The 27,874-nt window shown below is 41.6% G+C and overlaps 1 protein-coding gene across 1 annotated transcript in view; it reads left to right on the forward strand.

Moving 5' to 3' along the window:
• HCN4 (hyperpolarization activated cyclic nucleotide gated potassium channel 4) overlaps positions 1-27,874 on the forward strand; it is a 475,312-nt gene that overhangs the window by 396,724 nt on the left and 50,714 nt on the right. The window contains 1 exon segment of the mRNA XM_030190366.1: positions 17,346-17,507. Coding sequence (XP_030046226.1) covers positions 17,346-17,507 — 162 coding nt within the window.

The raw sequence follows: 27,874 nt of genomic DNA on the forward strand, positions 1-27,874 counted from the left end.
CTGTGCAGGTTACCTCAATGTATTCTGATAAAGGCAATGATTTTTGGGTTGTAACATCTATTCTGTGCAAGACATTTCTAGAATGCATCCTCCACAAAATCATGTGTTTTTAGCTTTTTGATTGTGAGTAGTCTGTTGATATATTGGATGGAGAACACACGCAGTATATCAGCTGTATATGTACACTGTGTTATTGATGAGAAATTTACATCCTGTAAAGCTTATAGGGATCAATTCAATAAAGGGTTGGGGTGCCACAGGAATCCATAATGTCTCCCATTTTATTTAATATCTATCGCAAGCTTCTGGCTGATCTGCTTCAGCCAATGGACACAAAATTCTATATCTATGCTGATGATGTGCAACTACTCAAACCCATTCAACTAGATCTGCCCACAGCTTGAGTAAACTGATTACCTGTTTAATTGCAACTCAGGAATGAGCAAACAACTTCAAACTCTGCCTGAACCTAAGCAAAACAGAGATTCTTTGGGTACCTAATAGAAGTGGACAAATACCTGACTTCAAAATACCTTTTGGGAAGTATGAACTCTCCCTAAAATTAGAGGTCAGGAATCTTGGGGTACTGCTAGACTCATCACTCACTCTGATTCCGCAAATTCAAACAACCTTTAAAAATTGTCTCTATCACCTGTGGCAGCTATGAGATCTTTTTCCATCATAATATGTTTCAATAATTTTTATTCAGGAGAACTTATCAACAGATTTCAACAGTGCTTAACTTCTCTTGCTTTGCAAAATAAACCACATATCTGTACTAGCAAATATCTTTCAAGATCTATACAACTGTTTCTCTCCCCAGTAACTTTTTACATTTTATCCCTTGCCCTCCCTTTACTTCCCTCATCCCCTTCCCCCCTTCTCATTATCATCACAGTCTCTTACTTCGCAGGTCCCATTGTCTAAGTGTGCTTAAGCAGTTTCACATGTTCATTATTTGTCCTTTAGCTCGATTGGTCAGCGTCAACCAAAACGGAGTCCAACAAGCCCAGAAGACCCGGGCATGGGGGGGGTCGTTGAGTTCTCACTCTTGTTCTCTCAGTGCGTAGCAGGTGAATCATCTGCCCCCTCCATTGAGCCACTGTAGGGCCCTCTTTAGTCATCCAGGCCCTCAGAATTGTTCTCTTGGCCACCATCACTGTGCGTAGCGTAAATGCTCGGCGTCCTCTAACTGGAGGCCCTGTAAACCTCAGGTGTCCAAAGAGGAGTCTTGCGTCCAGAATCCAATTCGAGTGCCACATAGCTCGTATTTGTCCATTTATGGCCTTCCAAAACTGTTGGATGCAGGGGCAGCCCCAAAACATATGTCCCAGCGTTGCTCCTTCCTCTACGCATTTAGGGCAAGCTCCGTCCGGCGATGCCCCCATGTGGAACGCCCTCCTAGGCGGTATATATGCTCTCAATACAAATTTAAATTGTAATTCCCAATAAACTGCTTGATCGGTGTTCCTGCGATATCCCAGGAGGTGTTCACGGACCATTGCAGGAGTTATTTTGATCTCCAGTTCTGTACTCCACTGGGCAGACAGTCTCTCAAAGTCTGGTTCTTTAGCCATGTCCTTTAAATGTCTATGGTGGTAGGTGAGTGGCACCTTTTGTTGCGCTCCCAATGAGAGTGCCACCCCTAGCTCCTCTTGCACATCCTCCGCCAGTTCCTCACGGGGTAAGCTCAGTATGTAGTGCCGTAGTTGGTAGTAGTGGAACCAATCCGCTTGGTTCAGCTTGAATCGGTCCCGGAGACTCTCCCAGGACACAACTGTTCCATTTTCGTCTATTGCGTGAAGTACATATTCCAACCCCACACCTTCCCATCTTTTGAACACTTCATATAATTGGCCCGGTGGGAAGTCCGGGTTGCCGCATATTGGGAGGTATGGGGTTGTCCTTGGTGAAAAACGATGGTATCTGCACAGCCAGCGCCAGGTGTCCTGCGCTGCCGGTAATAATTGCGCCTGGGCTAATAGACTGGTTTCTGCTTTGCTTTGCTTATGTAGTAGGTAGCCAATGTGTTTCTGCTCTGTCTCCTGTAGCTCGAGGCGGGAGGGCGTGAAATATTGTGTGCGTCGCAGCCAGTCATTTAAGTGTCTCATTCCACTTGCTATGGTCATATAACGCAAGTTCAGGAGCCCTAGACCTCCATATTCCACAGGTAAGTAAAGTGTGGACAATGCCACTCTAGGTCTCTTCTTTACCCATAGAAATGTTTGCAGTGTCTTATTAAGTCTCTTTTCATCGGTCTTGGACAGGTATAGTGGTATGGTTTGGAACACATATAGCCACTTCGGTACAATTACCATATTGTACAGCGCTATTCTCCCCATGAGTGACAGAGGGAGACCCTGCCAGAGTTGCAGGTTTATCTTTGTGTCATTCAATAGCTTTCTCACATTCCATCCATACACCTGTGGGAGCTCCCGTGGTATTGTGACTCCTAGATATTTTATAGTCTCTTCTTCCCACTCTATAGGAAGTTGTAATCTACTTTTTATGTTATCCCCAGGCACTATTTCTAGGGCTCTAGATTTCTGGATGTTTAGTGTGTATCCTGACAGGGCCCCATATTCCTGGATTAACTGCAAAGCCCTAGGTACTGAGTGTTCTGGTTCTTGAACCACCACCAGCAGGTCATCTGCAAAGGCAAGGGCCTTAACCGTGCCTCCTGCCAGGCCTACCCCCCCTACTCCGTCATCTACCTTCAAAGCTTTAAGCAAAGGTTCCATTGCTAAAACAAACAGGAGGGGTGAAAGTGGGCAGCCCTGCCTTGTCCCTTGTCGAATGTGAAACTTGTCTCCCCTCACTCCGTTCACTAATACAGCTGCCTGAGGAGAGCTGTACAAGGCCTCTATAGCATCCCCATACCATCCCTGGATTCCAATGTAATCTAAAAGCCCAAACAGATACCCCCAATCCACCTTATCGAATGCTTTTTCTGCATCCAAGCTAAGGATCAATGCAGGCCTCTGTTCCTTCTGACATTTTGCCATGGCTAATAGCAATCGCCGCACGTTACTACCCGCCTGTCTGTTCTTAACAAAGCCTACCTGTTCTTCCCCAATAAGTTCTGGTAGCAATGTTCCCAATCGTGTGGCTAGCATCCGGGCCAAAATTTTGGTATCAACATTAATCAATGAAATAGGTCTGTATGAGCCTGGGTGTGTCTTATCTTTCCCAGGTTTCGGCAGCAACGTGATTAAGGCTTCATTAGCATGCATGGGGAATTGTTTGTCCGCTATAACTTGTTCTAGATAGTTCCCGAGCGCCTTTATCCCTCCCCTTGGCAGGGATTTGTAATATTCTCCCATAAAACCATCTGGCCCTGGGGCAGATTTAAGAGCCAGGGCTTTTATCGCCTCCTGCAGTTCTTTTCCTGAAAATGGCTGATTTAGTTTGTCTATCTGTGGTTGTTGAAGCTTAGTAAATCCCACTTTGTCTAAGTAATTGGCCAGGTTGCTCAAGTCTTTTGCAGGCGCTCCCTTGTAAAGCTCCTTAAAATAATTGTGAAAGATCTGCTCTATATCTCCGCTTTTTGTCTTTAATATCCCCTGGGCATCCCGCAGTGTTGTGATCACCCGTTCAGGGCCTTCTGATTTTATCATCCTCGCTAATAGCGTGCCTGATTTATTACCAAATCTTTGCATTCGGCACTTAAAATACATCAAGGACCTCACTGTCTGCCCATGAATTAATGAGTTCAGTACCACTTGGGTTGTCAAGTATTGTTCTCTGTTTTTTACTGTTGGGAAGTTTATATATTTCCGCTTAGCTTTCTGGAGTTGAAGCTCTAAATTCAAGATTGCCTTAGCCTGTCTTTTTTTCCTCAGTTGCACGTAAGCTATTATATCTCCCCTTATCACCGCTTTGGAGGCCATCCAGTAAAGACTGGGATTTTCTGCGTGTTGGCTATTGAACCTCTCATATGTTTCCCATTTATCATTTAAATATCTTGTAAACTCTTTATCTTCATATAGGTAACACGGATACCTCCAACCCCCTGCTCGTTGATATTGCTCAGGGGCCTCTAGTTCTACCCACACAATCGCGTGGTCTGATATCTCTGTCGGGCCTATGTCTGCTCCGCTCACCCAGTGGAATGCTTGTCTATCTATGAGAATGTAGTCTATTCTAGAGCTTGTACCGTGCGCCCTAGACATATGTGTATAGTCTTTGGTTTCTGGGTGTAGCGCTCTCCAGGTGTCCACTAAGTTTAGGGTACGCATGAATGTGGGCAGAGCTTTTTGCTTGCTACCTCCCTGCGGGGCCTCCCTAGGATTTGTAGTATCAACCTGGGGATCTGCCACTAAATTGAAATCTCCACACACCAGTAGCTGCAATGATTCATGGGAAGCGCAATGTTTTATTATTGATTGGTAAAAAGATGGCGTATATTCATTAGGGCCATACAATGAGACTACCAAAAATTCTCTATGTTGAATCCAAAGGTGTATTATCACATATCTCCCTAGAGGGTCTGCTTTCAGTAATTCGGCTTTAGCTGCTAGCCCTTTACGTATTAAAATTGCTACGCCCCGCTTTCTTCCTTCTGCGGAGGCTGAGAACACCTGCCCCACCCACTGTCTCTGCAATTTCTGGTGTTCAGCTTCCGTTAATCTAGTCTCTTGGAGGCACGCAACATCCGCTTTGTGTCTTTTTAGGGCCTGCAATATTTTTGTCCTCTTAATGGGCGTTGCTATACCCCCTACATTCCAGGATACCACTCGAGTTGCTTTTGTCATCTACGTTTATTATGGTTGGTGTGACATAGTTCGGTTTTGAAATTATTAATTGGGTTTTGGGTGCCCAGCCTCACCCTCCCCCGCACCTGATTTTGCTCTACACTTGCGCATTTGTTACTTGCATCTAAATACAAAGGACCTGCGAAGTCATGGATATAGTCTTTCTTATTCCCTGTCTCCCTTCCCCCCCTTTTATCCCTTATCCTCCCTCTTATTCTTAACCCCTTTTTTACCCCTCCCTTTACCTTAAACTCCCCCCTTGTAATCCTAAGGTGGCCCACTGTTGTAGTAGGCTAAGGTCGTGTGAGTGTAGGCTCCCCCTCTCGTATCCTAACCTGCCTGCCTTACATATCGTGACCCTCTGTGAGATCCCTTCAGGCCTGTTCTTATGTTCTTGCCCCCCTTCTTGTGTTCTTCCCAGCTGAACCCCAAGTATAACATTCACACTGTGCTCACATTCCTCCTTCTCCTTCCCATTATCCCTTTGAACTAAACTGTGGGTTCAAAATCATATGTGCTCCTTTAAGTAATTAATTCTGTGCCATATTACCAGCCTTCGTTTGCGTTCCAAGAGGTTAATTTCTCCATCAAGGCTTGCGGTTTCATTTGAAATGTCCATGTTCTTCAAGTGTCCCTTTCCCCATTTGAGGGGTTTCCTGACTCCAACAGTCCCTGCGCTTCTTCTGGGGCCTGAAAAGTCTGCCATCCTCCCTCTTGTAGGACTTTTAGTTGGGCAGGGTACAAGAGCATAAATCTTTGTTTTTTCTTGGCCAGATGACGACATATTGGGCCAAAGGCTCTCCTGCGTTCTTGCAATGCAGCTGAGTAGTCTTGGAATATTTTAACTCCTACGCCATCATAGCTCAAGGCGTCCCATTTTGCCCTCGCACCTCTCAAAATTTCCTCTTTATGGAGGTAATTATGAACTTTTATTATTACTGCTCTGGGCCTGTTTCCAGTTGTCAGTCGTCTTCCCAGTCTATGTGCCCTTTCCAAGCATAAGGGGCCAAAGCTATCCGACAGCGCAAACTCTGTTTTTAGCCAGGTTTCCAATTGTGTCTGAAGTAATCGGTCTGGCACTGTCTCTGGTATACCTATTAGGCGTAGGTTCGATCTCCGGGCACGGTTCTCCATCTCATCAAGATGCTGCGCTTGCGTTTTCACTGTTCTTTGCAGCTCCTTTATCACCTTGTTCTTGTTTGTTTCCGAGTCCTCCAGCTCGGATACCCGGACCTCCAACTCCCCCGTTCTTCTCGTAGTGTCTCCCAGCGAGGATTCCACTGCTGCTAGCTGTTCCAGTACTTTATTTAGTTGTGGCGCGAGTGCGGTCTTTACTGCTTCTACCAGCTGTTGTAGTTGTTTCGGGTGGAATTCTGGAGTCACGCCGTCTGCTGGGCCGAGCGCCATCTTGTTTTCTTCGAGCCCTCGTTTTTTCTCTGCGCTTTTTTGCGCGAGTCTGCTCGGCGTCGCCCTCATTTCTCGCGTCACAAATGAGTCCATTACTTCTTCTTGCTCTCCCTTATTCAGCAGGTTATTTCCAACAAGTTTTTGCGCCGTTATTATCGCTCAGAGAGGGGGTAGCCTCGGAGAGATGGAAGACGCGACTTCCTCCCTCAAACCATCACGTGACCTCCATTTTCCATCATAATATAACAACTAGACTACTGTAATGCCCTGTACACTGGTCAAACCAAAAAGAGTTTGCATCAGCTCCAACTAATTCAGAATACTGCAGCACAACTAATAGAAAGCTGCAAGTGGCATGACCCCATCACACCCTTCCTGTAAAAGGTACACCAGCTACCAGTACCTTACATGGCTAAATTTAAAACTCTTGAGTTTCAACATCCTCAGACAAAATGGGCCAGAGTACTTAAAGAATAAGTTAGCCTTTTACACACCTTTGAGACCTCTAAGGTTCTCTCAAGGAGCATCACTATCTGGACCCTCATCAAAAAAAATTGTATGATGTGATGCCCACCAGCAAGCCTTCTCAGGAGTAGCTCCCATGCTCTGGAATTTACTCCCAGAAGGGCTTCGTCTAACTTGAGACTACCTCCACATCAGGAAGCAGGTGAAAGCCTGGCTGTTCTCCCAAGCTTTTAATACATATGCACCTGGACTAGCTTGCTACACACACTATAACTTAGACCAGTTCCTTATATCTTGTTTAACTGTACAAAGAACTTGCCTGGAGTTTAGCCACTTATCTATTTATCCCAACTGGCTCTGCACCACCCATCTTGTCCCCATCTATATACAGGGCTTTTTTTGAGGAGGTACTTGGAAGTACTGAGTTGGCACCTTTTCCATTGTCTGCTAAAACTGACCCAAGGAACCCAAGTTTTAATGAACAAGCTTAGGCTCTACACACCAATTCTGCCTTGTCATAGATTCTGTGACAGGTTGCAGGGGGCCTGGCTATTATGAGGTGGGTCCCTCAGTGATCACTCCACTCCTGAAGGGTGGTCTAGCATTTGAGTACCGGCACCTTTTTTGCTAGAGAAAACTCACTGTCTATATATCTGCACTTGGCCCCTCTGCTACATGGAAAGTTGTATTGCAGAAAAACATTAGCCTCATATCTATGTTATTTGAATGTTGTAATGCATGCTTATTAGGTGTTTCATTAATATTATGTGGACATTATATTGTATCTCTGTTATATGAATTTCAGTGCTGTTAAATGTGTAAATTTATGATCTTGTTTCATGTTAGTCCTATTATTAGGCTTCAATTTGCCATGTCCAAGTTTAGCTCATTTATTGTATTTATATTTATATCTGGTCATTTTATTATTGTTATGCAGTTAACAAAATTGTAAGTTTTATGTTACACTGTACACAGCACCTTGGGTGACTCTCTTCATAACTTTGGTTAATAAATCCAAATAAGTAAATACAAATAAATAAAGGGTGCTCAAATTTGGGTGCCCATAATTAGGGCGCTCTGCTCGTATTCTGTTGTACCATTGAGGCTGATGCTGGACAGACTTCTATGGTCTGTGTCCCACAAATGGCAAAAGACATGAAGCTTCAACAACTCCTGTGTTGTAGATCACTTTATTGTGACATGCTGAGAGGGTGCTGGCAGGAGGGGAAGACATCTTGACTGATAAGTTGAATACTGTCATCAATACTATCAGTCTTGGTTATAACCACATATCATCCCCATCGTGTTTGACTGCCTATCCTGCTTATTTTCAAAGGAGATCTCCAGCCATCTTCCGACACAAATCGGGAGATGGCCAGCGATCTCCTGAACCCGGCCAAATCGGTATAATCGAAAGCCGGTTTTGGCCGGCGCCAACTGCTTTCTGTCGCGGAGCTGGCCAAACTTCAAGGGGGTGTTTCGGTAGGGTAGTGAAGGTGGGACGGGGGCATGGTTTGAGATGGCCAGCTTCGCCCGATAATGGAAAAAAAGAAAGCCAGCCCTGACGAGCATTTCGCCGGCTTCACTTGGTCCCTTTTTTTTTCAGGACCAAGCTTCAAAAAGGTGCCCCAACTGACCAAATGACCACCAGAGGGAATCGGGGATGACCTCCCCTTACTCACCTAGTGGTCACTAACCCCCTCCCACCCTAAAAAAATATATTTTTTGCCAGCCTCTATGCCAGACTCATATATCATACCCAGCTCCCTGACAGCAGTATGCAGGTCCCTGGAGCAGTATTTAGTGGGTGCAGTGCCCTTCAGGCAGGTGGACCCAGGCCCACCCCCACCCTACCTGTTACACTTGTGGTGGTAATTGTTAAGCCTTCCAAACCCCCCCCCCAAACCCACTGTACCCACATGTAGGTGCCCCCCTTCATCCCTAAGGGCTATGGTAGTGGTGTACAGTTGTGGGAAGTGGGTTTTGGGGGGGATTTGAGGGGCTCAGCACCCAAGGTAAGGGAGCTATGCACCTGGGAGCAATTTTTGAAGTCCACTGCAGTGCCCACTAGGGTGCCCGGTTGGTGTCCTGGCATGTCAGGGGGACCAGTGCACTACAAATGCTGGCTCCTCTCATGACCAAATGCCTTGGATTTGGCTGGGTTGGAGATCGCCAGCATTAGTTTCCATTATAGGCGAAAAACGATGCTGGTCATCTCTGACATTTGGCCGGCCCCAACCGTATTATCGAAATGAAAGATGGCCAGCCATCTTTTTCGATAATACGGTTCAGGACTGCTCTTTGCGGCGTCAGCCATATAGATGGCCAGCGCCATTCGATTATGTCCCTCCACGTGGTTGGTCTGGTGGAGACTTGACAACCAGCATTTAAGCATGGGTGACTGGGACCCACACACAGTGGTGGGGGTGGTTCTGGCCATCTTGTTGGGCAGACTGGAAGGATCATGCAGATCTTTATCTGCTGTCATTTACTGTGTTATCGTGTATTAGCACCCCTAATCTGTAGAGTAAGTTGATATTCAGGTGCCCAACTGTAGGCACAACCACTTATGCCATGTCTATGGCTGGTATAAATGGGCACAACTGAATGCTGCAGTTGCATGTGCAAATGGCAGTATTCTATAAAGTGTGCACTACAATAGTAGGAATGTCCATGTCCCTCCCATGGAAACATTCCCTTTGCAGTTATGCGAGAGAATACAGAGGCTCCCAGTTATAGAATAGCGCATAAGTGAACTTGCCTATGAACGTGCTCTTGTTTCCCCATTTTGGCACTCAACTACCATTATCTCCCATTTGCGTACCTACAGGTAGTCATCTAATTGGCACCTAACAAGGCACCCATAGGGCTAGATTCTATATATGGTGCCTGAAGAATCTATGCAGAAAAAAACCCTCCTAGGTGTGTTCTCTAAGGTACGCCTAAATTTTATAGAATAGGCTTAAAGTTTCACAGTTGCATCCATTTAGGCCACGTTTTACTTAGTGTAAATCCCGACACCTAAATTAGGTGCAGATTGGGTGTATTCTATAATAATGCGCATAGATTGTAGAAACGCCCTTGCCCTGCCCACAGAGCGCAGTTAAAGGTGCTGAATATCGGCACCTTTAACTGTGCTCTGTGCCCTTTAAATTTCTTCATTGACATAATATTATGTCATCACACTAGCGTTCTGTTTAAGCTACAATTCACATTTACGCGACAGCGTCCAAACGTCACCGACTTTTGGTGCGCTTTTTCATTTTGAATATATAGGACCGGATATCCGTGTGTTTTTTTTTCCGTTTTTTATCATTTTTTGCCACAGAGGAAAAAACTTTATATTGGAGCCAGCGCTTTTCAGCGCTTTCCGGCGCAACAACATATAATCGATTACAACACAGGAGAAAGTTTTTCTGTTGTGGCCAGCGCTATTAGCGTTTTTTTGCCATAGCGAATATTGTAGACAACCTTTCAGTGCCTTAAGGTAAGAAGCTTTTATTCATTCTCGATGGCATTTTGATCTCTGTGTTTCTTTTTACCCCCACACCAACTTCTTTCCGAACACTTTGTAAGTTTGATATGGCTCCTGTATACCTTCAGTAAAGTGTTTGGTCCACTTTTTTGTTCTCTAACAAGTACATTTCTGTAGTGCTATATATTTCTTTTTCATTAACATTAAAAAAAATTTTCCTAGGGGGGCCACTTTAAAGATATTTATTGATCCATCTGAACATCTTATCATATCAAACATACGTTTTATCTCTTATCTTTATTTTTTATTTTCTATCATATAGGCATTCGTGCTTTGTCATCTGCACGTCATTGCATCAGTACATCGGTAAGACTGCCTACCAATTATTAAAAATTAAAAAAATTTTGTAACTTTCCAAACATAATTTTTCAAGATACACATACTTTATCCATTATAGAGAGTATATTAACATTATAAGTTTTTATATTTCTGGATGTATATATGTATGTCTATAAATGAATTGAGATATATATATATATATATATGTGTGTGTGTGTGTGTGTGTGTGTGTATGTGGATGTATATGTATGTAGAACCTTGGGATTATCTATATGCATACAATAAGCCAACCAGGGCAAATTTTAAATTTGGAATTGTCAAACTATTTACTGAAATCTTTCTATACACTCTGAATTCTAACATGATATCTATTTTTATCTACATGATGTTAAGTTTTTAATTATTTGCATTATAGATATTATTTTCTGTTTTTTCTGGTTGTTGTCATTTTGTTTTTAATATGATATATTATTGATATTTTATTAATATCATTTTTATTTTGATATATATTGAGGGGCATAATCGAACGAAAACGTCTATCTCCATGGGCGTTTATCTCCGAGAATGGGTCCGTGAAGGGGCGGACCGAACCGTATTTTGGGAAAAAATAGACGTCCATGTTTTATTCGACAATTTGTGAGCTGGGCGTTTTTGTTTTTCAGTGATAATGGAAAATGAAAGCGCCCAGCTCAAAAACGAATAAATCCAAGGCATTTGTTCGTGGGAGGGACCAGGAGTCGTAGTGCACTGGTCCCCCCTCACATGCCAGGACACCAACTGGGCACCCTAGGGGGCACTTTTACAAAACAAAAAAAGGTAAAAGAGCTCCCAGGTGCATAGCACCCTTCCCTTGGGTGTTGAGCCCCCCAAATCCCCCTCAAAACCCACTGCCCACAAGTCTACACCATTACTATAGCCCTAAGTGGTGAAGGGGGGCACCTACATGTGGGTACAGTGGGTTTGGGGGGCGGTGTGGAGGGCTCCCATTTACCAGCACAAGTGTAACAGGTGGGGGGGGGTGGGCCTGGGTCTACCTGCCTGATGTCCACTGCACCCCCTAATAACTGCTCCAGTGACCTGCATACTGCTGCCAGGGAGGTGGGTATGACATTTGAGGGTGAACATAAAAAGTTGTGAAACGGCATATTTTTGTGGTGGGAGGGGGTTTGTGACCACTGGGGGAGTCAGGGGAGGTCATCCCCGACTCCCTCCAGTGGTCATCTGGTCATTTAGGGCACTTTTTGGGGCCCTATTCGTGGAAAAACAGGGTCCAGGAAAAGTGCCCTAAATTCTCGCTAAAAACGCATATTTTTTTTCCATTATTGGCGAAAGGCGCCTATCTCTGATCGGCCGATAACCACGCCCCAGTTCCGCCTTCACCACGCCTTTGACACGCCCCCATCAACTTTGTCCGCATCCGCGACGGAGTGCAGTTGAAAACGTCCAAATTCGGCTTTCGATTATACCACTTTATTCGTTTTTCTGAGATAAACGTCTATCTCCTGATTTGGGTCGCAATATAGGCGTTTTTCTTTTTCAATTATAAGCTGGATTGTCTATGTTTTAAAATTGACACGATGCATCCATTGTTTTTATTGGGTTTCATTGTATTAATCTCTGTATGTATTTATATGTTTATTTAGACCCCTGAAGCAGGCGCCTTTGTTTGGCGCCGAAACACGGCCCGTGTCGGGTCATTGATTAATAAAGTACTCCTGTTGTCCTAGTTCTGAAGGCCCAGTGTTGCTTTTTTTCTTCTAGTGTATTATCTACAACATCTAAATCTTTTTCTTGCATGCTGACCCCCAAGGTGGACTTATTCTGTCCAATGTGCATCACCTTGTATTTGTCCACATTAAATTTCATCTGCCATTTGGATGCCCAGTCTTCCAGTTTCCTAAGGTCATACTGCAATATTTCACAGTTCGCACATGTTTTAACAACCTTGAATAGTTTTCTGTCATCTGCAAATTTAATCACCTCACTCGTCGTTCCGATCCCTGTGGCACTCCACTGTTCACCCTCCTCCATTGAGAGAAATAACCATTTAACCCTACCCTCTGTTTTGTGTCCAATAACCAATTCCTAATCCACACCAGAACCTTGCCTCTTATCCCATGACTCGTTAATTTTCTCAGGAGTCTCTCATAAGGAACCGTATCAAAAGCTTTCTGAAAATCTCAATACACAAATCAACTGGCTCACCTTTATAGAATACAACTAATCTGCACCTTACTTAGGCGCAGGTATTTAGGTGGCCTAAATGGGTGCACCTAAAGTTTAGTTGCAAGAACGGCACATGAGCATGTTCTATAAATTACACATAACTTTAGGTATAGTTTATAGAATCACGCTGAGTGTTTTTTGGTACTGATTTATAAGGCGCCATTTATAGAACTTGGCCCCTAGTGTGTGCTAATTATTAGCACGCGCACCTTAGTAAAAAGGACCCCTAAGTATTTTACATTTAGTTTATTGCCTCTAGGATGATTTCATTTCAGAGTTATATGCAATTTTAACTTCATGGTAGCCATGTTTGTTTCCAAGATGGTAGTCAAATTGCCATCACCCATTCCATGTGACCAGTTTAAAATACAAGCTGGCTAAGCTCAGATTTAATACAGCACAATTTAAGGCGTTTTATAATATTGGGGGGGGGGGGGGGGGTTCAGGTTATATGCTAATGTTCACATTAATGTGCAGTATCTGTAAAAAGTTAACGCAGGAGACCTTACCGCTTCCTATTCAGAGGCAGTAAGGGCTCCTGCATTAACTTCACATTACAAAATACTGAAAACTCTTTCAGAACAAAAAGCTAATAATGTTATAGTAATCAAATCTGTTCAATGGAGCACGAAAAATCCCCAGGGGAAAAGAACCTCAGAACCCTTTCCTCCACTTCCTTTGAGACAGGAGAACGTTTGGTATGACTATCAGGATAAGGTTACTTCACCGGCATTAAAAAAAACCCTGAGAAAAATTATGTTAAAGCTCCTATTGAACCATCTTTTAAAGGGTGTAAATCAAAATGGTGACAAAAATTAAACTTTCATACTCAACTCAAAGTGCTGCAAACACACACCGACTGTGGCCAAAGTTTCTCCAATATAACTGTGTCAAGGTGCTATTTGTGTCTTGGCTTGTAACTGCGTTTTCTTTCAATTGGTTGTTATGTGGGTGTGTTTTTGGTCCATTTTCTTTTTTTATTGTTTAGAAATTTATTTCAAAAATCTTAATTAAAAATGGCAGTGTTTTTGTTATCAGATGTTCACATTAATTAACTACATCCTAGAAACCTACCTTTCAGAAGATGAGGTGACTAAGGGCAGACTCATCTCCAGGATATAGGGGGGAAATGGGACTTGATATACTGCGTTCTGTGGTATTTTGCAACTACTTTCAAAGTAGTTTACATATATACAGGTATTTATTTTGTACCTGGGGCAATGAAGGGTTAAGTGACTTGCCCACAGTCACAAGGAGCTGCAGTGGGAATTGAACGCAGTTGCCCAGGACCAAAGTCCGCTGCACTAACCACTAGGCTACTCCTTCATTCTCCGTACTGCTCCTTCTCAAGTTATCCTAAACAGATTACTTCAGCCTCCAACCTTCGGCCTTCTTTTGCAGAGCAACACATGAAACATGGAATCACAGGGTGTTTTGTTTACATATTTACTCCATTAATCAATTTCAGAAATCAGCACTACTGTGTCAGAAAGTTATGTTAACATATTGCAGTATAAATGGTTAAACAGCAGGGTCTGTGTGTGACAAGGTAGGGGGAAAAAAAGCAGAGGAGCATGCGAGATCACAAACCAGTGTGGTGAATCAGAGAGAGAAAGGAAAAATGAAGACCCTCCATACAGTTGCGTGTGCACTGACATATTCTTAGGTCACTATAGCATCTGAAAAGCACAAATACATTTTCTTTTTGGTATTTTGGGCCGGATGCTGGGAATGTATATTGTACACCGCCTTGAGTGAATTCCTTCAAAAAGACAGTAAATAAATGCTAATAAATAAATAAATACATAAATGTGATTTGCAGCAAGTCTGAGCTGCTGCCATCTCTTCCCCTCCCCCTCGCACCCACACCTCCCTGTCCTTACAGTGCCCTGTTACCATGGAAACCCAACAGAACACAAAGGGAATACCGAGTACCAGGAGAGACCACTGTTCTTGTCATGAATGTGGGAGGCAGCAGGCAGACATTGAAAAGGACTCGGCAAGACACTGCTGAAGTGACGTTTTCAGGAGATGCCAATACATTAACAAAGCAAGAAAATTAGCATTCTAACATCTATGTTAATATATCATGCTACAAAGAAATGTCTCAAACATGGCAATCAGTTGGACATGGCATTGTTTATATGTCAAATTCCTAATACAATGAAGGTTTTAGAAACATGATTATTAATAATAATTTTGGTATCAAATGATCTGAAACCATTTTGCACTCCAAAGACATTTGTGTAATCATCCCTGGGACAGATATCAAGGCAAGTCCTTCAAGTTCTGTCAGTGCTTAGAGATGATGTATAAATTGGAACTCCACTTTTCCCAAATTCCTAATTATTCAAATTGTACTTATCTCCCAACAATTTGTATATATTTCATTTCTAATTGTGAATTTAAAAAGAAAAAAAGTTGCAAAAATTAAGAAAACAATATGCAAGAACGTATTTCTTTATTAAGATTTGAATATTGAGGTAATTCAGTTTGTATAGTCAATATTATTCAGTGAATGAAAAATCTAGTATTCACAGACTCCCTCATGCCTGGGTGGTTCTATTACTGTGGGACACAACCTTGCAATAATCCAAATATAACATACAGCATATTATTTATTGCCCATGATCATATGTGTAGATCAACCTAGTCCTCAGGACACACCAAGGCAATCTGGTTTTCAAGGTATCCACAATGAATATGCATGAGATAGATATGCATACAATAGAGGCAGTGCATGTAAATTTATCTCATGCATATTCATTGTGTATATCTTGAAAAGACATCTAGCATGGTGTGTCCTGAGGACTGGTTGAAGAATCCCTGGTGTAGATTGTTGTACACTGAGGTAAAGAATTGGGATTAGAACCCAGGAGTCCTGGGCTCTAATCCCCTGTTATAATAGATGGACTTAACTTCTGTTTTTTAAACCATTAGTATTTTTCTAGGTCATTCACTGGGAAACCAATTTATATAGGAAGGCTGGGCCCTCATGGAGAGCCAATCTATTAGACTGTCGGTGGAGAATCACATAAAGGGGTCCTTTTACTAAAACATATTTAAAAATGGGCTTAGCCCATTTTAACATGGGGCTTTCCCACTTGCTAAACCTATTTTTAGCTCGGCTGTAAAATAGGGCTTTTTTATTTTTGCAGGTCCCGTGCTAATTTTTCTATAAGTGCGAGCCCTGCCAAAAAATTAATATGAGAACACTTACACTTCCTTTTTAGGAGGTGCTATGTGCTCCCACGTTAACTTTGTGTTAACCAGTTAGCACACATTAATCGAAACGTACTAGCTGGTTAACGCAGGCACACCCATTCCCCTCCCATGGCATGCCTGTTCCATAATTGAAAAAATTTATTAACACGCACTTAGCATGCGGAAAATAAAAAATTAACACAACATGCTTTAACTTTGTGTTAAGCATTTACCCGCACACTAGGTGCACTTTAGGGCTTAATGCCACCCATTGATCTGGCGGTAAATTCTCATGTGATACCCACGCAGTAAGCATGCAGCGCGTGCCAACTGCTGTTTACCGCTGGGAAAGTGGCCGGTAAAGTGAATTTCTTCATAAAGATGGTAAATAAATCCTAATAAATAAAAAATAAAATAAAATAGAAAATTATTTTCTACCACGGGATTCGGCACATGCCAAATTCAGAATTATCGCCCAGCTCACATACTAGCCGGGTGGTAGTACTGATTTGGCATGCACGTAGTCCCTCCTGCGAGTCCCTTCCTCAGATGGGTTAGTCAGATCTAATGAAGGAGTCTGAAACAGTCACTTAAAACTCATTAAATGACTTTTGGTCCAACAAAAGCCATAAACTACCCAAGGAATTCAGCATTATTTTAAAACATTTTTACTAAAGGAAGCAATATATTCTCCATTTTCAGCCTTTGATCCTTGTCTGTCAGTCACAACCCAGGTCTCCTTCTATTTCCATATCTATTTTTAATTGTAACCCTTTCTTTCTGGAGCATACTCTTTCCTCTCTGAGTGGCAGAAACCTCTTTCATGCTATATGCAGTGCAGCAATTTGGAAAATTTTAATAAAATGCCCTGCTTAATTTCAATTTGATCTTGAAATGAATGAAATTTTGTTCATTTTCATTTGTTCCATTTTATGAGGCCAACAGTTGCTGCAGAAACTCTCAAAAAAGAAAGTCTTCTCCTGTTCTCCAGCCCCTTGTACCGTAGGCTTCTCCTTATAGGCAAAAGAGATCTCTCATCGTTCTTATCTCTGCTAGTGCGGCTATTGCAAATAGAGTCAATAGACTAAGGCTGGCACTATTTTAAATTTCAGCCATTTAAGAAGATGATACAAATTGCACCATTTTGTACATCAGAAATGAAAAATAGCACTAGGCTGAGCCTGCTAGCACCATTTGCAATAGCTGTACTCATCAGGGATTGGTGAACAGGGATCTCTGCTGCTGCATGAAGCGAGATCACTAAGAGCGGCTGAAGATTTTTTATATTTTTTGTTTTTGGAGGTATTTTACAACAGTAGTAGTGGTGATGGAAACCTACTATTATTTTTATTATTATTTTGATTGAATATTTTGAATAAATGAAGTGGGGAAAATGCTGATTATTTGGAGAAAACATCAGTATTGCCCCTTTTCTCTCTCTTCTTGCTTAATGTTCCTCCCCATGTACTTTGCAGATCTTCCACATGACCTACGACTTGGCAAGTGCGGTGGTGCGCATCGTGAACCTCATCGGGATGATGCTGCTGCTTTGTCACTGGGACGGCTGCCTGCAGTTTCTTGTCCCAATGCTGCAGGATTTCCCTGAGGACTGCTGGGTGTCTCTCAATCGCATGGTGGTAAGAGCCTCATGGGAATCTATCACAGGAGCACTCCATTCACAGTACACAGGGCAGATTAAACAGCAATCATCAGAATAAACTGTAGGGAAAGAAAGGGATCTGCAATATGAATAGCTTGTCATGTAGCATGGGAGGTAACGTATTCTGTGAGACAACTTCTGCCTCTTTATAAATTTAATTATAAAACTCGCTCAACTATCATTTGAACTATAATAGCCAATCAAAGTAGTTCACAGTCTAAAATGCAATTCATACATAAAAATGTAGCTATAGACCAAACATAAATATACCTCATATACTAACTAACATGGTTAAAAAAAAAAGTCATGGATTTCTGTAAGGGGGAATATACATAATGAGCTAGATTCTATATATGGTGACTGAAATCTGATTTATGTGCCTAGTGGTATTCTATAGGTCACGTCTACATTCAGACGTGGTTTACCCATGAATCTTTTTTATTTCCATTTTGCTCACACCTTTTTCAGTGGTTGCACAGGGTGAGTTATATTCAGGTATACTGGATATTTCTCTGTCCCAGGAGGGCTAACAATGCATATAGATTTGATTGATTGCCCTGATATGCCCACACTCCTCCCATTGATATGCCCCTTTTTAGCTATGCAAGCTGTAATTTATGCACACCTCTTTTTAGACTACGCCTAAAAAGATGCGTGTGTACATTCCAATTATTGCCAATTAGTGTTAATTGATTGTTGTCAGCCAATTATCAACACTAATAGGCTCGCTAACTAATTGAGTAGTCCGCATAAATTGGCCATGCGCACAATTTAACATCACAGCTCAGTGCACCATATATAGAATCTGGGGAAATAGGACTAAATTCAGTAAATGGCACCTAAATCCTATAAATGGCACTCTAAGTTGGGATCTGCGCCCAATTTTAGGTACGAGGAGTTAAACCAGGGGCGTAGCCAGACCTCGGCGGGAGGGGGGCCAGAGTCCAAGGTGGGGGCACTGTTTAGCCACCTCCCCCCGCAGCCCGACCCCCCCCCTGCCACTTTGGACCCCCCCCCAGCCGCTGCAACCGCAACCCCGCCCCGCCGCTGCCACTGCAAAACCCTCCCCCATAGCCGCCAGGTACCTTGTTTGCAGGTGGGGGTCCCCAACCCCCACCAGCCGAAGAGTCTTCTTCAGCGCCGGTCGACTCTGGCACCTTCGCTGTGTGATGATCTGTTTCGATCTCCCGATGTCCTGCACCGTGCATGTCATGTATGTAGCCCCGTGCAGGACGTAAGGCATCAGAAACAGATTATCACACAACGAAGGCGCCAGAGTGAACCGGCGCTGAAGAAGACTGTTCGGCTGGCGGGGGTTGGGGACCCCCACCAGCAAACAAGGTACCTGATATGACAGCGGGGCAGGCGGCGGTGGCAGCGGGGGGGGTCAGCGGCTGGGGGGCTCAATTGTAGACGAGGCCAGGGCTTAATCTGTGGGGGCCTATGCCCCCATGGCCCCACGTAGCTATGCCCCTGAGTTAAACTAACTGAAACCTGGTATAAATCCTCACACCTAAATTAGGCACAAATCTCCCATATTCTGTAACACTGCACACATCTCTAGTGAATGCCCTTGACACACCCATGCCTCTCCCATGGTCACACCTGCTTTTCAATTGAGTGCTAAAAATTATACGCATGCATTTTATAGAATAGCAACTAGTAAGATACACATGTAAATTCAAATTGTTGCCATTTAGTGCCAATAATTGATTGATTGCACCCAATCATTGGTACTAATTGACTCAGCCAATAAATTGCATATATGTGCAATTTTGAGCACCATTTAAAGAATTTGGGGGATAATACAAGGATTGTCTGATATGGGTGGGTTATTCTATAACTTATTTACAAATCTTCAGTGACCTGTAGGACAGGGTTTCCCAAGTCTAGTCTTGGAGTATCCCTTGTCAGTCAGGTTTTCAGGATATCTACAATGAATATGCATGAAAAGGATCTGCATATAATGGAGGTAGTGCATATAAATCAAGTTCATGCATATTTATTGTGGATATCCTGAAAACTTGACTGACAAGGGATATTCCAGGACTGGACTTGGGAAACAGTGGTGCTGGGTGTACAAAGAACTCCTTGAATCCCAGGATATTTTACTCCAGTCCATAACTGAACTATGAGTCCTGATTTCCTTTTTAACCTCGGGACAGCTATTTAGGAGGTAATTCTCAAACAGTCACCTAAAGTTGGGTGCAGCGATGCTACAAGCTGAGCTCAAATTCTATAATAGCAATCATGCATTCAATTGTCATTTTAGAATACTAGCCTAAGCCTGCATTTATGCACCTAACTTTAGGTGTCCACACTTATGCTAGCCAAATGGCTGGTGTAAATGCTTGTGCCTAACTCTATAGGCAGTTAGGTATGTAAATGCAATGCCCATGCACTTCCCAGGTCCATGAGCCCCTTGCAGTTGCATGCTCTGGAAATTTCATGTGCAATTTATAGAATACCAACTAGGAGCAGTTATGTGCGTAACTGCAAATTATTGCCAATTTAACACCAATAATAGCCAATAATTGGTTGTTAATGCCAATTAACAGGTCATTAGCTTATTAAGGGGCCCTTTTACTAAGCAGCGGTAAGCCCACCACAGTCTGGGAACTATCACTGGATTACTACAGGAGCCCAGCGGTAGTTCCCACCCCTAGAGTGCACTATTTCCAACGCTATAAAAATGTGTCCTATTTTTGTAGCGTGGGAACTTAACTGGTGGTAATTGCTACCCAATTACCACTGGGTTAGCGTGGGAGCCCTTAACTGTCATCTCAATGGGTAGCGGGAAGAGCTCCCCAGTGAAATGGCCATGCAGTAAGTGGTTCACTTACCACATAGCCATTTCTTTTTCCCCAAAATGGACAGTCTTTTACCCACTGCGGTAAAAAGAGGCCTCAGCACACATCAAAAACACATGCTGATATTAGTGCAGGCCCTGTTTAACCACAGCTTAGTAAAAGGACCCCTAAGCTACATACATAACTGACCCTATTGTAGAAAGTTGCAAGCTCAATTTTGCACGCTAGTTTCAAGTTGGGCAAGCAATTTTATAGAATTAGGAGGTTAATGTAAACAACAAAGGCTAGCATCTGTGACCTTTGGCATCCCATGTATATCATGAAGCTCAAAGACCCATTGGTCTGGCTTGTCAGTAGCCACCACCATTTGAAGTACCTCTTGGTTTAAAATGTTTTGCGTGTTGCCATTGCCGGGCATGTACAAATTTCCCACCATGGCCTGAATTCATTTACAACCCAAAGCTAAATTTTAAAAAAGATACTATGCCACATTTTCCAGGGTTAGTACATGAGGCCATTGGCTTACTGTCATCTTCTATATTACTATAGAAAATCAGAGAGAGACAGTATGGGGTGAGGGTCCTGAGGTTAGGGCAAGGGAGAAGACAGAAAGATGAATGAAGTGATTTGAGGGAGAAGTTAGAGGATTGCAGGTGGACAGGACAACAATAGCTATCAGAAAAAGAAAGAGAGAAGGAAACAGGTGTTTGGGATAATGGTCGGAAGGAGATGGGAGAAAAAGGAGGCAAGGGTATAGAGAAGGTATCATCTGGAAGATTTTGGACAGGGACAGGGAGAGGAAAAGGTTGAAGGAGAGTTTTGCAAGAGTTTTGTGAGAAGCAGATAGGGACACAAGTGAACGGGAATAGATGAAATTAACAAGGAGGAAGGGAACATGAGAGTGTTAAATGATTTAGGAGAGAAAAATCAAGACTGAGAGACAGAAGTTAAAAAAAAAAACCAAAACAATTTGTGTACAAATATATTTTCTTTAGGAAAAAGCATAAGAAAGCTGCCCTTCTCATTAGACACTGACAAAAGACAGTTAAATGTTTTCATATGCTTTCAGTCATGTATGAAACTAGCAGTTTCACCAGTATCTAGCATGTGAATGATGGGAGGGAAGATGGTGTCAGTTGACCTCAATAGAGTTTCTCTCAAGCACTTAGGTTATCTTAGGAGACATTCCTTCGGTCTCCAACTTCAACAGAGGGGAAGGTGAATTACTTGTGTAAGCGTGTTTTCTTGGTAACAGCTTTGTTTTGTGGAAAATGCTACAAGGAGAGGTATGCCTGTAGTTAGTGGCAGATTTTCTTCAGCTTGGAGCCTTAAAAACATGTTTCTTTTTTTTCTCATTAGCTTTTAACTGACAAGTTGGCTGGATTCAGACTCTAAACAAGGAAACTGAGTTCTGGCTATATCCCATAGTCTATGTCTGACTAATATTCAATGGGCATTTTCAATAAGCAAGCAGATATCTAGAATTCCTGTAGGAGGTAGCACCAGTAAAGTCAATTAAGGGAACTGTTATTTATGTGCTCCCTTTTGGATATTAAATCTCTGAATTTTTTCCTTTCAATTCCATTGTTTCTGCTTTTAAGCAGCTGATTTATGGATCTGGTTTGGGAGGGCTATGATTTTTTTTTAATTTAAGGGTTGACATGTGCTGATTTTCTTTTTTGCTATTGTTACTTTTGGCTTTATTGGTATAATTGAGTTTTACGTTATAGTTTTATTACACTGTTTTATTTTTAGATAGATATCTTTATTTGGTCTTACTTGTATTCTTTATGTACTTTTAAGATAAAGGGTGAACAGTGGACTGTCCAAGAGATCTGTACTGGGTCAGGTACTTTTTAACATATTTATAAATGATCTGATAATAGGAACAAATCTAACTAAATACTTTTTTCACTCTGTGCACAATTAAGTTCAGGAATTTGTTGCTGGACAGTGTGGTAAAGGCAGTTAGTATAGTTGGTTATGGAAAAGGTTTGGACAAGTTCCTGGAGGAAATGTTCATACACTTCTGTTAAAGGTAGACTTGAGAAAATCCACTGCTTATCCCTGGGGGGTAAGCAACATGAAATCTCTCTAATTTGGAGGATCCTGCCAGGTACTTATGACCTGGATTGGGCACTGTTGGAAACAGGATACTGGTTTTAGTGAGCCCTTTTTCTGATCTAATATGGCAATCCTTATGTTCTTTTGAACTTTTTATGGAAAGACAGGATAGAAATGGAAAATAAATAATAGTAATAAATACATATTTACAGTGTTTCTTATAGATAACCCTGCCCAAACACATGTACAATCACAAGCCTACACATGCTTCAGTTTATGAAATCTGACAATATACCAACTCATCATTTTTGTGCAGTCTTCTTACACTTAATCCCTTGTGGAATTCAGTCATAATTGTTCTGTATCTTTTATTTAATGGTAACATTCCAGATCAAGTGGGATTACAGGCAAGAGTACTTTGGGAGGAAGTGTTTTGAAATCTATCTCCAGAAGCATTATGTAGGCCACTGTTGAAGAGCAGAAGCTGTGTGTACATATTTTATTCCTTAAACACTGTACCAACTGAGAAAAGAGAGAATGGTAAATTAGTTGTATCAGTGTTGCTTATTTTTCCTCTGAAATACAGTCTGCACAGTCAGGTGCCATGATACAAGTTATATTTCCTGAAGCTAAACTAACTGAAGGTTTCAAGGATGAATGACAGCTCTTCACTTTAGAAAGTATTTTACCCATAATCTTCCTTGAACTATATTTCAAATGTGCTTTTTCAGACTTGAGCTCCATCTTAAGAAGGAATTATGATGTTTTTAAAAAGTCGGTTCCTGGCATTGGTCATAAATTGACATTTTAGAAATGGAAACGGGTATTTCCTTTGCTAAATTTGTTTATCCAAAATACCCCTGAACTTGAGAATTATTTTTAAAAGTACACATTTATTCCAGCTGTCTAGAATCCATATGCAACACTGCCTAGGTTCTGATAATTCAACGAGTTAAGATGCTGTATTACTTACATATAGTTTTCACAGTGAAAAGCATGCATAAATTCCAGTCATCCATAACGTACTAAAATATAACCTCACAAAAACTCACTTCTCAGTGGGGTTCTGAGGCTTTCTCCTCCCATTTAACGTTTTGCTGTCAAACTCTACTCGTAGTCAAACTTCCCAAAATATAATGTGTCATTTGTTCTATTTTCCCTAGAAAGACAACATTTGATGAACGAGGATTCTTAATACAAGTTATATCTTCTTCAGATTGACCTGAAAAATCCATGCGGAAAACATTGCCAACTAAGCATATTCTATAAGCAGTGCCTAGATTAAGTGCAGTATTTAGAATGTGCTTAGTTGATATTATAGTTCCTAAAGTTACGCACCTCCATCTACACCAACAAAAATGTGGTGTAAATCCCGGCGCATAAATTTATGCATACTAGGCCACATTCTATATGTACATACATTTCAGAATGCCCACAAATTGCCCTTTTCCCCGCCCTAACCATGCCCCTTTTTGCCTGCACGTATTCGGAGTTCTGTGTGTAAATTCTAGTTATTGCCAATTAGTGCTCATTATTGCTTTTTAAGTGCTGTTAGCAAAGCCGATTGGCTTGTTAAGCCAATAAATTTACGCACACTGTTACAGAATACGCTTGGATTTCAGTGCAGATCTTTAGGCGTGCTACATAGAATCCAGGGGTAAGTGTTATTCTATAAATGGAGCTGTAGCATAGTGCTTAATATCGGGATCTGCACTCAATCTTGTGTGCAAGGATTTACATCAAATGAACCCCGGTGTAAGTTCTCACACGTAATGCAAATCCTAGATATGAGCCTGACCTACCCATGCCCCTCCCATGGCCACTCCTCTTCAGATCTACGTGGAAAATTTAACGCGTACATCTTTAAAGAAGATTATTGCAATTCTCTCCTTTACGTTTTACTTCAGTATCAGCTTCATAGGTTAAAAGTTGTTCAAAATACAGCAGTCAAATTGCTTTATGGCATGAAAAAATATGACAGTACTTCTGCCCTTTTGATGAAAGAACACTGGCTTCCTATTTTTTGAAGGATTCAGTTTAAAATTATTATTCTCACTCATCAGATTCTGCATTCTGGTATCCCATCATTTCTTTTTAGTTTTCTAATGCCTTATACCCCATCACACACTCCTCATTTAGCTTGCCAACACCTTCTGGTTGTCCCCTCTTTTTTTTTTCGCAAATCCACTCACATTTGGCTCCTTCTTCTTGCTTTAGTGTAGTTGCACCACATTATGGAATTCTCTCCCTGTATATCTCCATTCTGAATTACCATTTTAAAAATGTAAGGCTTTATTAAAGACACATTATTTCATTGTAGCTTATTCTTTACCATCCTAAGGTTTTTTTGTTTGTTTTTTAACATCTTTGGGCTCTACCTGCTATGGCATCACTTCCTTTGCCTTGTCTCTATCTATTCACTGCCTCTCCTCCTTCTGTATCTTAGTATGATTGTTAACTTGACTCCCCAAATCCTCCCCTTCCCCGTTCATTATCAATTTTAGAACAATGTAATCTAGGTTTCCATTCTGTTCATCTTCCCTTTTTCTAGTCTATTCCTTTTAATATAATTTTTAATGTAAACTGCTTAAATATTTGTATTATTTGCAGTATAGTACATAAAGGTGAACTATGAGCACATAAATTCCAATTATTGCCAATTAGCACAATAATCAATTGTTAGCGCTCAATTATCAGCACTAATTGGCTCATTAAGCAATTAAATTGTGTGCACAATTTGGGCACATGCAATTTTGAGTGCTATATATAGAATTAAGGTGATAGTATTAATTGTATCACTTGACTTAAAAGTTGTCTTTGACTTGATCAATCATAATTTCTTGCTCTCCCATCTTCAGCCCTTGGGGTGGGTAGCAGTGTTCTTGTTTGGTTTGCCTCCTTTCTATCAGATTGCGTGTTTACAGACTCAGTGGGCTCTGAATTTTCAGAGGCTCATATACTGGAATGTAGAGTGCCTTAGGGTTCGGCATTATCCCCCTTGCTTTTTAATGTTTTTCTAAGCCCTTTGCTGCTGGTTATACAAATATTTGCAGTAAGTGTGTACGCATTTGTGGATGAAATCCTCCAAATGTAATGACAAGCTCTCTTCAGTCCTGTATGGCTGCTATCCATCAGTTGTTGACTACCCATAATTTAATTTTGAACTTGGCTAAGACCACTGCCTGCTAGATTACAGCTAAGGTAGCTCATGCATCAACTACTGTGGATATGCCTGTTCCTGTTGCTGATGAATTTAGATAGTTGGGAATTGTTATTGATTTTCAGCTCACCATTTGTGGTCAAGTAAATAAGATAGTACATAGTGGCTATGCCTGCTCTTTATAAGTTGCGGTCTCTTAGGGGCCTATTTGATGAAAGTGCTTTTCATTCCCTTATTCATGCATTGTTTATGTCTCAATTACAGTAATGTTGTGTTGGCAGGACTTTCAAGGGTGAATGAAAAGAAGTTACAAATGAGACATGCTTGTAAATTTGACCATATTAACGCCTTTATCTTCAGTGCTATTGGTTACCTGTGCACTTTCAGGTATTATTTAAATTGTTGGTCCTGGCCCAGAACGCTTTATTTGCTAAGCCTCCTTCTACTCTTGTGGGTTGTTATCTCTGTATGTTCCAGCATGACAGTTGAAATCAGAAGGCAAATGTAGTTTGGTGATATCATCCCTGTCCAGCTTAAACTCAAGCTAAGCTTTAGTAAAAGACCCCCAGGTGTCCACAAGGTCTAGTGTTTTATTTTACTTGGTTCCCACTTTGTGAAATGCCCTGCCAGGGAGGGTGATGATACAGGGATCTCTTAATACTGTAATATTTGGAACATGATTACCTGGCAGTTGGTATCGCTGTGGTCCAGATATTTACATTTATGCTTTTTTTTTCTTTTTTTTAGTCTAGTTCTATTCTGTCTTGATGTATGTCTGGCTGATTGTGTGGACTTTCCTATCTAATATGCTGGAGTTCCTTTCTATTGTTTTTATTTTGTATTTTATATTATTTACCGCTGTATTCTAGCAAATTTGGAATAAACTGTAATCTGTAAAATAATGTTCATATTTGTACGGGTTTTATACCCATGGAAAACTTTTGCTGTTTTGTTTACCCAAGTCCACATGAAGAATAGACCTGTAAACTTTATATTACTATGCAATGGAGTTAAAAGCATTGATACAATTTTCATGCATCATAAATCAGTCTTCTAGAAAAAACATCCAGCAACTTGGGGCAGCCAGTAGGTGACTGATCACAGCTAGGAGTTGTAATGTCATGGGCCAGCCATTCCTTGCTGATCACGAAGAGCAGTTATAATGTCAGTATAAGGCACTAAGATAGCATGCGGACAGTCAAGGTAAAAAAAGAAAAAGATGAATTGGCGTGGTAGATATGGGATAGAGAAATAAAACACCTGCCTAATCCAAGTTCTAATTCTCCTCCCTTCTCCATAACATTCTCCACATCTCACCTATTACCCCTCACCACCATTATTCAAAAATGCTCCACTAAAATGAGGTGATAGCCTGGGGTCTTTTGATGGAGAGATGTAGGGAAGAATTTCTCAATGTGGGCTACCATTAAGGCAGGTTATTTTACCACTAACTTGTGCTATTTTAGCATAGGTACCATGTAATGCAATGAAACCTAGTTACTAATGACCAAGGTCAACAGTAAGATACCCATCTTAATGGTAATCCAAATTGATACATTCCCCACTTAGTCACTGGCAGGTAATGGTTGGAAAGTAGGTGACCAACTGGAAGACAGGCTGCACAAGTCCTTTGGTTCTACAAGTAGAATCCATTTCCTTACTTTTGAGTGCTGGGGCTGCTGATTCAAGATCCAGCAATCACCTATTCAAGTGAGTCCTACCCTACTATTTGAAAGCCACAGTAACACATGACTGCAACACACACCAAGTCAACCTCAAGAGCAAGCACTTGAACTTCTGCAGTGAGACTCCACAATACTAGAAGCCAAAGGCTAGCCCTGAATCAGTAATTCTATTTCTGGGGTGTTGCTAAATTCTCTGTCTTCCCTGAACTATGATTCTGATTATTAAAGATGCTATTCAGAGTCTGGTAATGAAGCACTTCATCTATTCCTCTTTCTTTAACTCCACAAACAGCTTTTTACTTTTTTTTAACAAGTGGCCTGTGGGGACTCGGGAGCATGGCCCTTGATTTAAGGGAAGAACAATTAGTGCCACAAAGCACAAGCGTGCAATTTTAGTACTAAGGAAAAAATGCAGTACAAAAACCCTCTATGCTTAAAGAGAGAGAGAGAGAGAGAGATACATCACCCCATTAAGATTCTCTAGGGTCCAGTTAATTATTATCATTACTACATAGCACCTTTCATCAGATGCACTTTAAGATTCAGTACTTGTGGTTCTTTGCAGAGGACAATTGTTTTCTTATTGTATTGCTTTCACTTCCATTGGCAAAGTGGTGGAGTAGCC

This window comes from Microcaecilia unicolor, chromosome 1, assembly GCF_901765095.1.
Source record: "Microcaecilia unicolor chromosome 1, aMicUni1.1, whole genome shotgun sequence".
NCBI classification, from domain to species: Eukaryota; Metazoa; Chordata; class Amphibia; order Gymnophiona; family Siphonopidae; genus Microcaecilia; species Microcaecilia unicolor.